We start from the raw sequence: 16,640 nt of genomic DNA, 5'->3' as shown, positions 1-16,640 counted from the left end.
TTTCCTTTGGCAAAATGGGTCAAAAGAAGGACTTGACAGGCTCAGAAAAGTCAAAAATAGTGAGATATCTTGCAGAGGGATGCAGCAGTCTCAAAATTGCAAAGCTTCTGAAGCGTGATCATCGAACAATCAAGTGTTTCATTCAAAATAGTCAACAGGGTGTGCAATACTCAGAGACATGGCCAAGGTAAGAAAGGCTGAAAGACGACCACCACTGAACAAGACACACAAGCTGAAACGTCAAGACTGGGCCAAGAAATATCTCAAGACTGATTTTTCTAAGGTTTTATGGACTGATGAAATGAGAGTGAGTCTTGATGGGCCAGATGGATGGGCCCGTGGCTGGATTGGTAAAGGGCAGAGAGCTCCAGTCCGACTCAGACGCCAGCAAGGTGGAGGTGGAGTACTGGTTTGGGCTGGTATCATCAAAGATGAGCTTGTGGGGCCTTTTCGGGTTGAGGATGGAGTCAAGCTCAACTCCCAGTCCTACTGCCAGTTTCTGGAAGACACCTTCTTCAAGCAGTGGTACAGGAAGAAGTCTGCATCCTTCAAGAAAAACATGATTTCCATGCAGGACAATGCTCCATCACACGCATCCAAGTACTCAGAATCAGAATCAGAATCAGAAAGGGGTTTATTGCCAAATGTTGAGCAGGTTTACAACATTAGGAAATTGCTGCGGTGCTTCAGTGCAAACATAGTGTCATAAATAGCACTTAAATAGACATGAAAAAATAAAAGTAGGAATAAGAATTAAAAGTGCTACGTAGAAAGATATGTGCATGAGATATACATGAGATATATACATGAGAATAAGAATAGAGTGCTACGTGGAAAGATATATACATGAGTGCAGGTGGTGATCAGTGCCAAACATGGAATGGTGCAGTGACACAGCGTAGGGTCATGTGTTAGTGGCGGGGACAGTCATATGGTTATTGTTCATGTGTCCAACAGCAGAGGGGAAGAAACTGTTCTTATGGCGAGAGGTTCTGGTGCGAATGGACCGGAGCCTCCTGCCTGAGGGGAGCAGGTCAAACAGACTGTGTCCAGGGTGAGAAGGGTCAGCTGAGATCCGAGCTGCACGCCGCAATGTCCTGGAGGTGTACAGGTCCTGCAGAGATGGGAGTCTGCAGCCAATCACCTTCTCAGCAGAGCGCACAACACGCTGCAGTCTCTGTTTGTCCCTGATAGTGGCTCCAGCGTACCACACGGTGATGGAGGAGGCGAGGATGGACTCGATGATTGCAGTGTAGAACTGCATCATCGTCTGTGTTGGCAGGTTGAATTTCTTCAGCTGCCTCAGGAAGTACATCCTCTGCTGGGCTTTCTTGATGACGGAGGTGATGGTGGGCTCCCACTTCAGGTCCTGGGTGATGGTGGTACCCAGGAAGCGGAATGAGTCCACAGAGGTGATGGGGGTGTCAGTCAGGATGATGGGGGGGAGTGGGGCTGTGTGCTTCCTGAAGTCCACAATAATCTCCACTGTCTTCTGGGCATTCAGCACCAGGTTGTTGTGGCTGCACCAGGACACCAGACGTTCAACCTCCCTCCTGTAGGCAGACTCATCCCCGTCCGCGATGAGCCCAATAACGGTGGTGTCATCTGCAAACTTGATTAGCTTGACAGACTGGTGGGTGGAGGTGCAGCAGTTGGTGTACAGGGAGAAGAGCAGGGGAGAAAGAACACAGCCCTGAGGGGAGCCGGTGCTGATGGTCCGGGAGTCCGAGACATTCTTTCCCAGCCTCACATGCTGCTTCCTGTCCGTCAGGAAGTCAGTGATCCACCGACAGATGGGATCAGGCACATTCATCTGGGAAAGCTTGCCTCGGAGATGGTCTGGAAGGATGGTGTTGAAGGCAGAGCTGAAGTCCACAAACAGGATCCTGGCGTAGGTTCCTGGGGAGTCCAGATGCTGCAGGATGAAGTGTAGGGCCATGTTGATGGCGTCGTCTACAGACCTGTTGGCTCTATATGCAAACTGCAGGGGGTCCAGGAGGGGGGCCGTGAGGGTCTTGAGATGGGAGAGAACTAGGCGCTCAAATGACTTCATGACCACAGATGTCAGAGCCACGGTTCTGTAGTCATTTAGTCCAGTGATCCTAGGTTTCTTGGGGACAGGGATTATGGTAGAGGACTTGAAGCAGGCAGGCACATGACATGCCTGCAGTGAGGAGTTGAAAATGCCAGAAAACACTGGGGCCAGTTCGTTTGCACAGTGTCTGAGGGTGGCAGGAGACACACCGTCTGGGCCGGGAGCTTTTCGAGCATTCAGATTCTTAAACTGCTTCCTCACATCTGCTTCATGAATATGAAGAGTTGTGGTGGGAGGAGGTGGTGTGAAATCCTCTTTTGTGTGGGGTGTTGTAGGTGAACAGTTTGAAGGTGGTGATGGCTCTATGGAGGGGGGAGAGGTGGGGGAATTAGTGTCCAAAGTGCCTCTATTGTTGGGGCTGTTGGAGGTGTGAAGGCTGCCTGATGGCTCGTCAAAACGGCAGTAGAAGTCGTTAAGGGTGTTGGCTAAGAGCAAGTCATCAGTGGAGTGGGGGGTTTTAGGCTTGTAGTTGGTGATATTCCTAAAACCTTTCCACACAGAGGCCGAGTCATTCTCTGAGATATGCTGCTGCATCTTCTCAGAGTGCTGATGTTTAGCAATGTCCACTTCTTTAGTGAACCTGTACTTGACCTCTCTGTAGCAGTCCCTGTCTCCGCTTCTGAACGCCTTTCTCTTTTCCAGCCACAGCTTTTTGAGTTTAGGAGTAAACCAGGGTTTGTCATTGTTATAACTCACCCTGGTGCGTGATGGCACAATGCTGTCCTCACAGAAGTGGATATAGGAGGTGACAGTGTCCGTAAACTCGTCCAAGCTGTTAGAAGCAGCCTTCAATGTGTCCCAGTCTGTGGTCTCCAAACACGTGCGAAGCTCCTCCACAGCCTCGTTGCTCCACCGTTTTTTAGTCCTCACGACAGGTTTGGAGAGCTTCAGCCTCTGTCTGTACGCGGGGATTAGGTGGATCATGACGTGATCAGAAAGTCCGAGTGAAGCGCGGGGCACCGCGCGATAGGCCCCGCTGATCGTGCTCCACAGCGTGGCTGGCAAGAAAGGGTATAAAAGAAGAAAAACTAATGACATGGCCACCTTGTTCACCTGATCTGAACCCCATTGAGAACCTGTGGTCCATCATCAAATGTGAGATCTACAAGGAGGGAAAACAGTACACCTCTCTGAACAGTGTCTGGGAGGCTGTGGTTGCTGCTGCACGCAATGTTGATAGTGAACAGATCAAAACACTGACAGAATCCATGGATGGCAGGCTTTTGAGTGTCCTTGCAAAGAAAGGTGGCTATATTGGTCGCTGATTTGTTTTTGTTTTGTTTGTGAATGTGGAGATGTTATATTGGTTTCACTGGTAAAAATAAATAATTGAAATGGGTATATATTTGTTTTTTGTTAAGTTGCCTAATAATTATGCACAGTAATAGTCACCTGCACACACAGATATCCCCCTAAAATAGCTAATCTTTCATGACCAAAAACTAAAAACAAGAATTGGGTGCAAAAGTTTGAATTTATTTTGGATTTTCTCTCAAAATTATATATACAGGATCAAATATATAGAACCCCACTAATAATTGGTCACATGGCCCTTTGCACGTTGCAACTCAACCAAATGCTTTTGTTAGCCATCGACAAACTTGGCATAATTCTGGCTGGATATTTCATCATTCTTCTTGGTAGAATTGGTAAAGTTCATTTAAACAGGTTGGTTTACTGGCACAGATCCAGCAAATTTTCAATAGGGTTGAGGTTGTGGCTTTAGAAAATCCACTCCAGAAGCTTGATGTTACTCTGATTTATCCATTACAAACTTCATTTTCATGTGTGTTTGGGATTATTGAGCTGATGGAACATCCAAATTGTGTCCAAGCTTTAACCGTCTAGCTGTCGATTTGAGGTGAAGTTTAAGAATTTTGAGGTAGCCCTCATCCATTTCCATTTTGTGCAATGTAGCAATGCGACTGGTGGCAAAACTGCACCCAAGCATGATGCTATCACCACAGTGCTTAAAAGCTGGTAGAATTCTTATTTTGCAAAGCCTCACCTTTACTCCTCCAAACGTATACTTCTATTCAGTACATGTGAATAGTACTCATTGATCAATGGTCATGACAATTTGCTTATTAATGATCATGAAACTGACTTCATGGCCCATTGTTAGTCAGTGGTGTTAGTTTCAGTCGTTACGCAAACGTCCTGCTTATAAGGTTGGGGAAGCCTGCAGTCAGCTGAGACTGAAGAAGTCACTTGGATGGGTGACGAAACGTTTCTCCCAGTGAAAACACAATGTCCAGATGAACAGAAGCAACTATTTGGGTTTTTGGATCAGTGGTTTCTTTCTTGGTCGCCATCCTCTTAGTCCTTGATTATCTAAAACTTCCTTCACTGTGGACAGTGACACCAGTGTTTCAGCAGTTTTTAGTTTATGGCAGGCTTGAGCCTTGGTGGTTCATTGATTGTTCGTGAACATCCTAACATACTTGCTCTTATTTGAGGGTGACAGTTTGGATCTTCTTCCAGTCCTTGGCAAAGTGTTGACAAAGTGATCATTAGTCATTTAAACTAATGATCTAGTAACCTGTAGTAGAAATGGCTCCAAGAGACCTTCTTAGATCTTCACTGAGTTCCTTGGCCTTTCCCATTGTTCAGAGTGCTATCAATCAAATCCTTTTTATGCTGACAAAGAGAAACTACCAGTTGTAGTCAATCATGATCATTAACGAGAAGTTAATAGGCCTAGAACCCTAACTGAATATACAGGGAGGGCCATTTATATGGATACACAATGAAATGGGAATGGTTGGTGATATTAAAGTCCTGTTTGTGGCACATTAGTATATGTGAAAGGGCAAACTCCTCAAGATGGGTGGTGACCATAGTGGCCATTTAGAAGTCGGCCATCTTGGATACAACTTTTGTTTTTTTTCAATAGGAAGAGGGCCATGTGACACATCAAACTTATTGGTAATGTCACAAGAAAAACAATGGTGTGCTTGGTTTCAACGTAACGTATCCATATAAATGGCCCTCCCTGTACTCTTCAAAACCCACAGCTCATGTAGACAGTGTACCAAACCAACCGTGAGTGGTGTTTAAAAGAAAAAAAAAAAATCTGTAGAAATTAGTTTCACACTGACCATCCTGACAGCTCTGAAAAGACTCATCTAGATGCAAGAAAACAGAAAACACACACACAAAAGAAAACTGCACAGCTAGAAAGACTTAAAAAAACGCAGGCACACAGATAGTGTCACGAGCCACTCAATTCACATTACCATTCATTTTATGAGTAAAAACCCCCCAGAATGTTTTGCAAATAGGAAATAGCTTTCAATCTTACTTTCATGCCTGCTTTCAATGAATTCCTAAGCACAAAGTGATGACTGGCAACAGCTCAGGGATGGCTTCTCATACTCAGAGGTCTATGAGGTTAACCCCGCGTCAAAACCAAGCTGTCAGCACTCATAAGCGAACGGGCGGGCTGTGCTCGCAGGAGTAAACAGAGCTTACGTCAGAAGAAGTCAGTTGATCGTGGAAGGAATACAGAAGCCTTTGCTTAGCTCGCTCTTCTGCATGTCCCTGGGCATAATTTCAGCAGCTGTTGATAAGAAAGCAATAAAGCCAGCACGAGATTCTGTGAATTTATTCAACAACAATCTAACATGAGGCAAAAGCTTAGTCTTTGCTTGGAAAATTACTCGAGACACACACACTGACGCAGCATCTCACATTGACTCTGACTGGTGAGGGCTCTGAAGGGGAAATGTCATTGTTAGTCAAAAATTGGTGTTACCATAGAAATCACATGTTGTTCTGGTTCAGCAGTGAGTTCAGAAAACTAAGTGTGTTTTTTATTTAGTAATCCTTAGAAAGGCATACACAAATATAGCACTAAACCAGAATATATATTGTATATTAGTTTAGGGAAATGCAATCCAAAGCAAAAATAAATAAATAAAACAAATGAGCTGCTCAGTGCTGTTTCTTGCACAGTATAATGAGGACAATTTCTATAACAGAGGTCAAGCATTTATCTATAATGATAAGGTGAAAGTGTGCTGACAGAAAATTGAAATGTTTTATTAACAAACATGCATAAATCCTTAATTCTGGGCTTTGTAAAAGCCACTTTGGCAGAGCGTTATGGATAAGTTTTTGCAGGCTTTAAATACCTGGATTTAGCCAGTTTACCCAGATCTCCCAGGCATAACCTACTCCTATCAAGGTTTGTCAGATAGGATAAAAAGCATCTGTGAATTGCCACCTCTAAGTCTTTGCAGTTTAATGGCTTTTTTTGTTTTCCTGATAAGACCAGAAAATTATTTTTTCTTCTACCCAAACTCTAGGCAGGCCATCGGTGATGTTTACTCAAGAGTGGCTTCAGTTTATCCATTCTACCGTAAAAGCCTGATTTTTGGAGTGCTGCTGAGACAGTCGTCCTCTGGTCTCTGTAGAAGGCTTCTGAAGCTTTGTTTCCCCCCCCCCCCCTCCTTTATTTAACCAGAAAGTCCACCAGAACCTCCCCAGCATAGGCATAGGGAGCATGAGAGCAGGGGAACCCCACACCCTTGTGTGAACCCCTGTGTAACTAACCACCAGATATCCAATTTCAGGCGTGCTGAAGGTTCCAAACTTCTTTCACGTCACCTTCACCCCATTGTGCTCCTTTAAGATTTCAATGCTATAGAATGCTTTCTATTAGTACCTACACATTTAATGATGCCCTACAAAAGTTTAAGCTAAAAAGAGAATTTATTAGACATCGAGGTCTGATTTTATAAATGTCTGACGAGCCTCTGTTAGTGTTGGCAACCTCCACACAGTTTAGTTTGCTACTAGGTTTTTCTTGATACATAGAGGATAAAGAAAAAGAAAAATGGCATCAGTATTCCCATCGTTTCCCATTACACCTCAATGATAATTGGAGAAAACGTAATGGACCCCAGTCAATGTTGCATGAATTAATTTATAGAAGACTGCAGTGTTCAAGTTTCTGTGTAATAATTTTGTACTTTATATCCATTATGTAATAGTATTATTTTTTTTATTTGTATTTTATTTCTTTTCTTTTTTTTTGCTATAGCTCATAAAAGGAATGTTTTATGTCCTTTGTTGGACACTTAAATGCAAAAATCTGTCAATTAAACTTCATGTGGTGTAGGCTACATACTCTCATCAGCTGAATCAAATGTAAGAAAAGGTGGAATTATTTTTTGGAGGAAAGGGTGCAGGTTGCACTGATGCTACCTAAAAGACAGCACACAGATAAATGCAAAAACATCACTTAAATACTGTAAAAAATGCACTTCTATCTGTACAACTCAGGTGCTGCTGCTGTGTTCATGTGTTTAAGAATGGATGTGCTGACTGTGAAAAGGAGGAGGTGGTGGGAAGGAGGAGGAGGAGACTCTGCTACTGTAGCAGTGCATCAGCAGAGGTGAGACTACAGCCACCACTACATCACAGTATGCAGACTGGAAAGGGCTGATGGAGCCACTCTCAGTTTAGTTCCTGCAAAGAACACCTTGTGTTTGTTCTGTTTTCACTCGTGGACACACAAGATTTCAAGGACACCTGTGCAGTCGAGGCAGTGCACATGAAGAGACTGACTGTCTTGTTCTTTTGTTTCAACCACTTTTCCCGGCAAACGGTGATGGCTGAAGGGCAGCTAAGTCGGCCAACCTTACCCCAGCTGCCTCACATGCCAGAGGAGACAAACAGACCTACAGTGGGCAGCAGTATGTGTGTCATTAGTGCTGACCCAGATGCTCTGAAACACTGTCCTGTGACCGCACTGCACTGCATTCCCAGAATAACTCCTTACAGCTCATTACTGGCTGTAATAATGGGGCTTAATAGCCTCTGTCATTGAAATGCAACACAAATAAAATGCCATCAAAGGAACAATGGGGAAGTGAAGTTGAATTGGGAGACAATGTTGAGGATGAGATTGCTCACCCTGAGGAGAAACAGAGCTCTGTGCTCTGTGCAGTGCAATCTGATCAGTGAGACAAAGGCTTCAGGCTCAGGTGAGCGTTACATCACATATGAGCAAACCCCGAGTAGACCAGAATCAACAGCATGCCTAAAATATCATCTCGTGGCAGTGCCGTTTATAAGAGACCTTGTCCAGGGGAGAAAATACTCCCTAATCTCATTCATTGCAGAAGCCCAACAGTGTATCACACTGTAGAGATTTGGATTCATGGCTAAAGGATAGAAGTTTTCTTTTCCTAAAAATGATTTAGAAAGCTGTTGAGCAGACCATAGCTGCATCCACACAGCCCGTGAATCACGCACCCAGCAGCGGATTACAAAACGCTGCCCGTGTTAAACAAAAGATCCATTTTCCACTCAGCATGTTCTCATTCTTCCACAGCAGATGTCACAGCCTAGATGTGAAAAATGTGAACGCATAAAAATCACACTCTGCCACGGCATGTTGGAGCAGATAGCGCGACGGCGCGTGCTTACCCTCTGCGGCCAAAGAGCACCGGACAAGAAGTAAAAGCACTGCTACAGACAGCAGACAGTTTGCAAGCATCCCCGCTGCTCCGACTCGCAACCTGGTCCTCAAACACCTCCCCTCTCCTCCTGCATCCGTCCGCTGCGGCGAGCACCCATCGGGGTCTGCCCCGCCGGTTCCCGCCACTCTGAGGTGACCTGTCCGCCCACTCCTCAAACCGGGAGCCATATCCAGTGGACAAGTTGCTGAAGTTTCGCTCGTGAATAATACATTGGATCGCTGTGTGAACGGGAAACAGGGCCGTCCCGCGGTCTCGTCGCGTGTCCAGGTCTGGATGGTGGGGGAAGCGGCGCTGAAGGGAAATTAAGAAATGTGCCCTATCGCCCCTCTCCGCTCGGTCCACCCATCATCACTGTGTGGCGCAGGGCGGCGCGCGCACTTTGCCAAAGGTTTGACATTTAGCTGTTGGCGGTGAAGTGCCACATCCAGATCTGGTCCAGGTGGATGGCAGGCATTTACTTGCGCACAGGCAACATTCAGTCATGAAAGAAAGGCCAGCCTACCGCTGATTGCTTGTGGCTGGATGATTTTGAAGTGTGCCACCTTCCTGGCCAAACTGGGCGAATTAACCTCTCTGTTAATTGTAGTGAGAATGGAAGCGAGAGGGCAGGACGACCTCTTCTGGCGGTAACTCGTTAAGAATCAGATTTCTATGTGGAGCTGCTTAAAAAAAAATGATGGTTGGTCTTCTTTGCGCTCTTACATGTTGGGTTGATATTAAAAACGACAATAATCACGTGACACTAGCCTATTAACACGTACATTGTCTTTCTTAATGGTTACCGTAATTAATGCGTGAATACCTAATTGTGCGGATAATGGCTGTTGTACCTCTTGATGTCCACAGGATGGCAGGCCAGACCCAGAAAACACAGCAGGTCGTCAACACCAAAGCCCACTGAACACGATTTTTTACCAATTTGAACATTTTATCATTTGAACATTAACACGTCTTTCCGGTTGAGGTAATTTAGCAACCATAATCATTTGACATTTTTCAGAATTGTGCTCACTCGTGTTTCTTATTTAAGAATGTGTGGAACAAGCTCCAGGTTTTAATTCGGGAGACACTTTTCTGCCGTCGATGTTTTTCTGCTTTTGACGCATACACTCCCGTTTTTACCTCCTGTGAGTTTCTACAGATGTCAGCTGTTGATTTTTTATTTTAAATATAATACATTATATTATAAATAAATTATTAAAAATATAGATTTTAAGCATATAGTTGGGACTGGATCAGGTGACCCTGAATCCTCCCTTTAGTGACGCTGCAGTAGATCGAGGCTGCTGGGAGCTTTCTTCTTATTAACGTTTTATCACTGTGTCATAAGCCATTATTCATCTTTTTTACCCTTTCACAGTGTCTTTTGTCCGGTCTTCCTCCCCTCATCCCCAACCGGTCGCAGCAGGTGTCTTCCCCTCACAGACCCTGGTTCTGCCGGAGGCATCTTCTTGTCAGAAAAGGGAGTCCTTCCTTCCCAGTGTCACCAAAGTACTTACTCATATGGGCAAATCTGATTGTTGGGTTTCTCTGCACAATATAAAGCCCATTGAGGGAACTGTTGTGATTTGGAGCTTTCAATCACAGCACAAAAATCTTCTTCAGTAGGTGCAGTTTATTGTGTTCAGGTTCAAATTTCAGTTTCATCCGAACATATTCATGTTTGGAGATTAAATGCAACAGATTAACTGACAGAAAACTCATCTTTTGTCTGATTCCAGGTTCTCATGTCTGATAATTGAGCAGTTTTCTCCTGAAACAATTCTAAAGGATAGTCTTTTTGTTTTTGACAATAAATGTCAAGATACTACCTTGCAAACTCTACTTTTCCTGTCACACACTAAAACAAATAGAAATGAGTCCAATCCATCATTTATATTAATGTGCATTAATGTGAATGAACAGACCAAATCAGAAAGAACTGCATCAATAGATTTTTTTTTTTAATTCAAAGTGAATCTTAACAATAATACACCATAAAGTCTTATTTTGACACTCACCAAAAGAGTCACCTGGAAAACCTGCTTAATGTGACAAAGTAGAGAAGGCTTGGTCACACCTAAATCACTGAGAACTAGAGAGGAAACACTATCGCAAACTGTAAAGAGACATCACATCCATAGAGTTAGTTTTCCCAGTCCTCATACTGTAAATATTGCACAGTGCAATTGCTACATGGCAAACTAGTGTAGCACAAAATTAAAAAAGCAAACGAACCAAAAACAGGAGGAAATAAAAGCCACAAAACAAAACAAAAAAAATCTACAGGTATTAAAACAGTAACAGTTCAGATTTAATTATCAAGTCTAATTGATGAGCAATCCAAACAGATGATTCCATAACTTGCAGTGTGAATTAACTCTGAAATTGATACAAGTGACCAGAAAACTGAAAATAAGAGCTTGAGTAAAACAAATCTCATATTAAAATCAAACAGTTACACAGTAGCACAATTAGACTAATACACACCCTGAATTAAGATCTCTAAAGGATAATACCGCAGCAGAGGATTTTTTTTTCCATATCAAAGTCATAACATTAATAGAAGTAATTTTACAAATGACTGTTTTATCTGTTAAATGTTAGATGAATCTTCAAAAAAAAAAAAAAAAAACAGAAAACAGAAAAGAAATCAAGGTGTCAATCTTGTGGAAAATTAAAAACAGTTTTAAGATTTCTCTCCTCTTGCATCCATTCTTTTCCTAAACAAGTACGGGAGAGTTTATGCAGGCGCATTGCTGGTGAATACCTTTGAAGGAATCAAAACACAGATTACATTTCACATGCTTATTATTGGGGGAACTATTTCAAGCACTAATCTGCCAAGTCCATGCCTTGTCATCATAAGCTTTCTTTCCCAAAGGGATATTTGAGTATGATCAGTAAAGCATACAAGTCAGACAAAAGCTATTAAAAAACATACAACCATATCAATGTCAGTGGCGAAATGTGGAGTATTGCACTCATGACTGACAGAGAACATGACAACCTCCTCGACAGAGCTCTTTTCGTCCAGAACCCAGAACAAAAACACCCAGATATACTCTTGCTGGATATAAAGCATAGCTTCTGATTTTTAAAAGGCCAGTGTTGTCAGCCGTGCTCTGGTTACTCCCACTCAGCTTCAGCTTGCATGATAGGAGCGCTGCTCTAGGCAGTCAGCTTCTAGGCAGACAAAGTGAAGCATCTAAGGTGTACATGCAAGGTAATGTAAAGCATGGAGATTATCTAAGAACACTTGGTGGTGCAATGACCGCACAATGTAAAGTATTGCATCTGCTGTTCAGCCAGAGTGACTATCCAAAGACCATTGAGTGAGTGTCATTCAAAGCGCACGCATGTGTGTGTTAATCAGAGAGGTTTTACGTGGCGACTGTGTGAAACAAGCGGAGAACCACCACTACGCTGTTCATGTGTATAAGCTGATCAGAGTCACTGTGATGAAGTCCTACTTTGAGTTGTTTTTATTCTCTGCTTCTTGTTTTTCTTACTTTCCTCTTTAAACTCTTGGTCAAATGTCTGTTAAAAACTTGTCCATTCTACACTGTAGGGAACTGTTACTGAATTCTACTCCTTCCTCAAATAAATCGGGAAGAAATCACCAGCATGAATTCTCACTTTCTGAATCTCAAGGCACATAAACAGTGCTGCTCACACTGTCTCAATTTCAAGAAAGGACATATCACAACGGTAACTGTTTCGCACCGACAAAACATCATTTTGATATTAGACACTCATAAAGGGGAGAGCGATCTGAACTCAAGGCAGTTTAGAATATCAAACTGTGAAACTGATATCCTAGCCAGATATAACATTGAACAGATAAAAGGGCTGCAATAAATACTTTGATCAAACCAATTTAACAATAAAAACAAATCAGAAAACGTCATTTTAGAACAGAAAAATTGGGCTAAATTTCTCTCTTACAGTCTAATCACCCAAACCCTAACAAGCCTCCCTACCTCTATAAGTGCTTAGTGGCAAGTGCGTTTGTGTGTGACTAGTGGAAACAACACAGAAGTCTTCCAATGGAACACAATGTTTTTGTTTTCCCCCCCGGCATCTCGAAGTGCCCTCATAACCCACGAGAGTACTGGTAGCACACCGTTTACTCACAATAAAAAAGTTAACTCAATCCTGCAAGCTATAGCTTCAGATGTGTACAAAACGTCAATATGAAAACATACAAAAATTAAGTTACATCGATACATCATTTATATGCAGTGACGAGCCCAAAAGGTTAATAAGGATAAAATACTGATGCAAAAAACACGCACCCCGAGAAACGACAAATGCAACTAATGTTCATCATCAGCAATACAGTAGTTACAATGACACTTCAAATATGAACGCAAAACACAAAAATCAAAACCACTTCTATTTCAGATAATTAGGGACCTATACAAAAATAGCAACGCTAGGTTTAAACTCAGAGAGAAATCACCTAATTTCACAGCTATTGAAGTGGCAATCATATAGCAGCTTATCTATGATACATTCAAGAAAGAAATGATACGACTTATTAATTGCCCAATAAGCTAGACAAAACCTCAGCTGTTTTTTTTGTTTGTTTTGTTTTTTTTAAATACAACTTTTTTTTGTTTTAATTTAACCCCATTCTACAACTACAGTACAACTGAGGTCTATGCAAACAGAATAGCTACCTTGCTCAAGAAATGAATTACAGTCTTTGGTGCTGCACAAGCAACTTCATTTGAAAAGAAAAAGACAAAAAAACCCACACATGTAACTAGTAAAACAAACAGAAGAAAAAACAAAAACGCACACACGCAGCATATCTACATATATATAGACTGGTGCTACAGTCTTATATATGTATATATATCCTCCCTGACGGAATGTATAAAATAAGCAGTTGACACCGATAAGCTGTAAGCCTTTAACAAATGGTATAATGTAAAGTGAAAAAGTTAACTTTGTCACACATGCATAAATGAGAGAATTGCACACAATTAACTCACACCTTATCAAGCATCTGTACTAAATAGTCTAGCTCTATAATATATGTCCATATATGTGTGTATATCAAATACTGCATGGTTTGCTCAGGCTTAGAAGATTCCATACTGTGAATTAATTTGCATTTTTTCTTTACCTAATCAAAGCCATGCCCACCACACTTCTAAACATCTAAAAAAAATAAAAACAAAAAACAAAGTGAAAACACTCAAAAACGAAAATACGAAGACGAAAAATGAAGAATAATCAACGACTATTTAGATTGTATTGCAGTTTCAAACAGTACAAATACTGTTAGTAGTAAGAGTTTCACTGAATAGAAAGTGATTATCAAATATTAAGCAATACTCAGTACTTGCACTTTGTACACTAGTTCATTCGGGAACTGGAGAATGAAAAAAATAAAAGAATAAAATGAACTGAATGAAACAGCAGGCATTTGCAACAGCAAAGCACGCTGTTCTACTTGAAAGAACAGAGGGGGAAAAAATTAACTCACTACACGCTGAAATATACACAGACTCGAAAATATAAGCACCGCTATCCGCGATACATCACATCCATGCAGGCTATGCATGGACATATACACATGTGCATATATATACACTCACACATAGGATGCATCGACTGATTGGAATTTCAAGTGCTGCAGTCCAGTACATTAATATTCATGTATATAGTCATATATAAGTAGTAACATTAACAACCTCAAATATGTAAGGCACTATGGCTGGGGACAGTTATACAATGCAGCGAGTCTTGTGACACAAACAATAAGAGCAACGTCTATGCATCTTTCCGTTTACATTTTTGCTCATGCAAGACCACATGCAGCGTGAGGAATAACCCTATTTAATTCGGTTAATTGACTTGACATTGCTAAACACCAAAAGACACCGAAAAGGTACAAATACTTCAAACGCAGTACAACGTACACTGTGGACGACATGTGCATCTGTCAATCTAGAGCTAGAGACTGGGATGGCTTTACAAAGATGAATGTGTCTTGCACACACGTAAGAAGGCAATATAGAAAAATAGCTGGGATCAGGGGTGCAAAGTCTAACTATTCAACAACACCCCAATTATTCACCTGTCTTGAGGAGTATTCGTAGAAGATCCAATGCAAAGATATATCAAATGTGCAAAACACATTAAGTGTGAGTTTAACTATTCATTCATTCTTTCATTCAATCATTCATACGTTACTTCCTTCTTAATTTTTGCCAAATCATCTCTACCATTGGAACTCTTTTTTTTGTTTTGTTTTTTGTTTTTTAAAGCTTGAAGTTCAATTACACTCAAGTCTACATGATTCAAAAAATAGTTTGCTTTCTCTGTGGTTGTGCCATGGTTTTTCAGAAATAAAAACCATGTTGTTTGTGGTTAAAGATATATTTCGCCCTGCTCACTTAGCCCTCAGGTGGTATGAAGGGTACCTGAGCAGCCATGCTCAGATGTAAGGGTACTGGTTTATTTTGGTAGGGCTGAGAGGGAAACTGCCATAGGCGGGAGAGGCAATGTAGGAGTGCGGGGGAAAGAGGGGCTTGAACTGGCCCTGGGGGTGCAAGGTGGGGGAGGGTAGCAGCCGGGGGTTGATGCCTACTGCGACTTGATGCACAATGCCTGCCGGATGGGAGATGCTGTAGGTTGGCTGAAGGACGGGGCGGGTGGCCCCAGGAGAGGCCAGGAGGTGGGCCACAGGTGCAGCTGTGACCAGAGAACCAGACGGAGGGTAAGACAGTATGGTGGGCTGGGAGTGCGGATGTCCACCAAGGTGTGGGTGGGGGCCCGTAGTGTGGTTTGGGCTGCTGTGGGAGAGAGTGAAAGTGTGCCCATGCATGGTGGGAGGGATGTAGGCCTGTGGTCTCCGGTGGGAAAAGTTCCCGTTCCATTCCTGATGGCAGGAACTGAAATGTTGCACCTGAAGGAGCGAAGAACAACAACATTTCACATTCAACGACCTCAGATTCATCGGTACCGAGTGAGTCTTTGCGAGCCACTAGATGCTGCTGTTTCCATGCGCTTACATGTAAACACCTTCCATGTTATCAGTCACCAACAGCGGCATCATCTGCTTGTGTACCAATGCACATAAGAGTAAATGAACAGTATCAAAGTAAAATACCTTCATCTTTAAAAATATTTGGAAACTTAAATCATCTGACACCATTTGGGAGCACTGCTATGATGTTGCTCCTCCCAGGGAAGTTCCACTTACAGTATGAACTTGACTGCTGCACTACCTCAAAAAGGAAATATTTGAAATTCAAATGTTGTGCTCTTTATCACACATTAAACTGTAGTGAGTGTAGTCACAAGTACCTCTGTTACTTTAATAATATCATGTTATTTTACAAGTTGCCATTGCTGCTTTACATTCCAGAAAAAGACTTGACGCTGACAAAAATTATAAGATGAGGCGTTCTACAAGCAACAGCCAATTACGTTCATAAAGACACACCAGGATTATTTCTGCCTGGAGCTAAAACCAAGCTTTTTATGCTTTTGCTCAGACTTCTTTTGAAGAAGAAACATATTTTGCCCTTTCAGGACAAGTTTCTTATGTCAAAATTGTTGTTCTCAAAATCTCAAATTTGTGCAAATAATTTTACAGTCAATATTACTTGATGAGGCAGATAGAATTTTTTTTCAAAAATAAGTTTACTTGTACTAGAGATGGACCGATCCGATATTACGTATCGGTATCGGTCTAATACTGACGTAAATTACTGGATCAGATATCGGAGAAAAAAGAAAAAAAAGTAATCCGATCCATTAAATATCAAAAAAAAGCACCTCCTCCTTTGGGGAGGTACGATCTGTGCAGTCTGCAATTCTGTTGAAGAAAGATGTTGAATCTATTTAATTATTCTTGGAAAATAATTTATTTCTGTGCATTTTTTTCACACTGCATCAAATGAAAGTTGATTACGTCAATTAAGCATCATGAGGTGGAGCGTGGGTGGTTCCCCATTTAAAATTTTTTTTTTGCTGGGAGTTTTAGAACCCTATTAGTTAGGTTGCTTACTCTTTAAAATACCAGAATAGGGAGGATGGAGTAGGTTTAAGTT

General features: G+C 42.0%; 2 protein-coding genes across 3 annotated transcripts in view; both read right to left on the bottom strand.

The window, feature by feature from the left end:
• The window catches only part of kiaa1549lb (KIAA1549-like b), a 58,815-nt gene extending 49,620 nt beyond the window's left edge, over nucleotides 1-9,195 (bottom strand). The window contains exon 1 of the mRNA XM_024802151.2: nucleotides 8,534-9,195. Coding sequence (XP_024657919.2) covers nucleotides 8,534-8,753 — 220 coding nt within the window. The 5' untranslated portion in view covers nucleotides 8,754-9,195. The remainder of the gene's footprint in view (nucleotides 1-8,533) is intronic.
• A 1,313-nt stretch (nucleotides 9,196-10,508) lies between these two features.
• hipk3b (homeodomain interacting protein kinase 3b) overlaps nucleotides 10,509-16,640 on the bottom strand; it is a 48,934-nt gene continuing 42,802 nt past the window's right edge. For both annotated transcript variants that reach the window (XM_004539422.6, XM_004539421.6), the window contains exon 16: nucleotides 10,509-15,490. In XM_004539422.6, the coding sequence (XP_004539479.1) occupies nucleotides 15,020-15,490 (471 nt within the window). In that variant the 3' untranslated portion in view covers nucleotides 10,509-15,019. The remainder of the gene's footprint in view (nucleotides 15,491-16,640) is intronic.

Source organism: Maylandia zebra, linkage group LG1 (genome assembly GCF_041146795.1).
Source record: "Maylandia zebra isolate NMK-2024a linkage group LG1, Mzebra_GT3a, whole genome shotgun sequence".
Taxonomy (NCBI): domain Eukaryota; kingdom Metazoa; phylum Chordata; class Actinopteri; order Cichliformes; family Cichlidae; genus Maylandia; species Maylandia zebra.
This window is presented reverse-complemented; position numbering and strand designations above follow the sequence as displayed.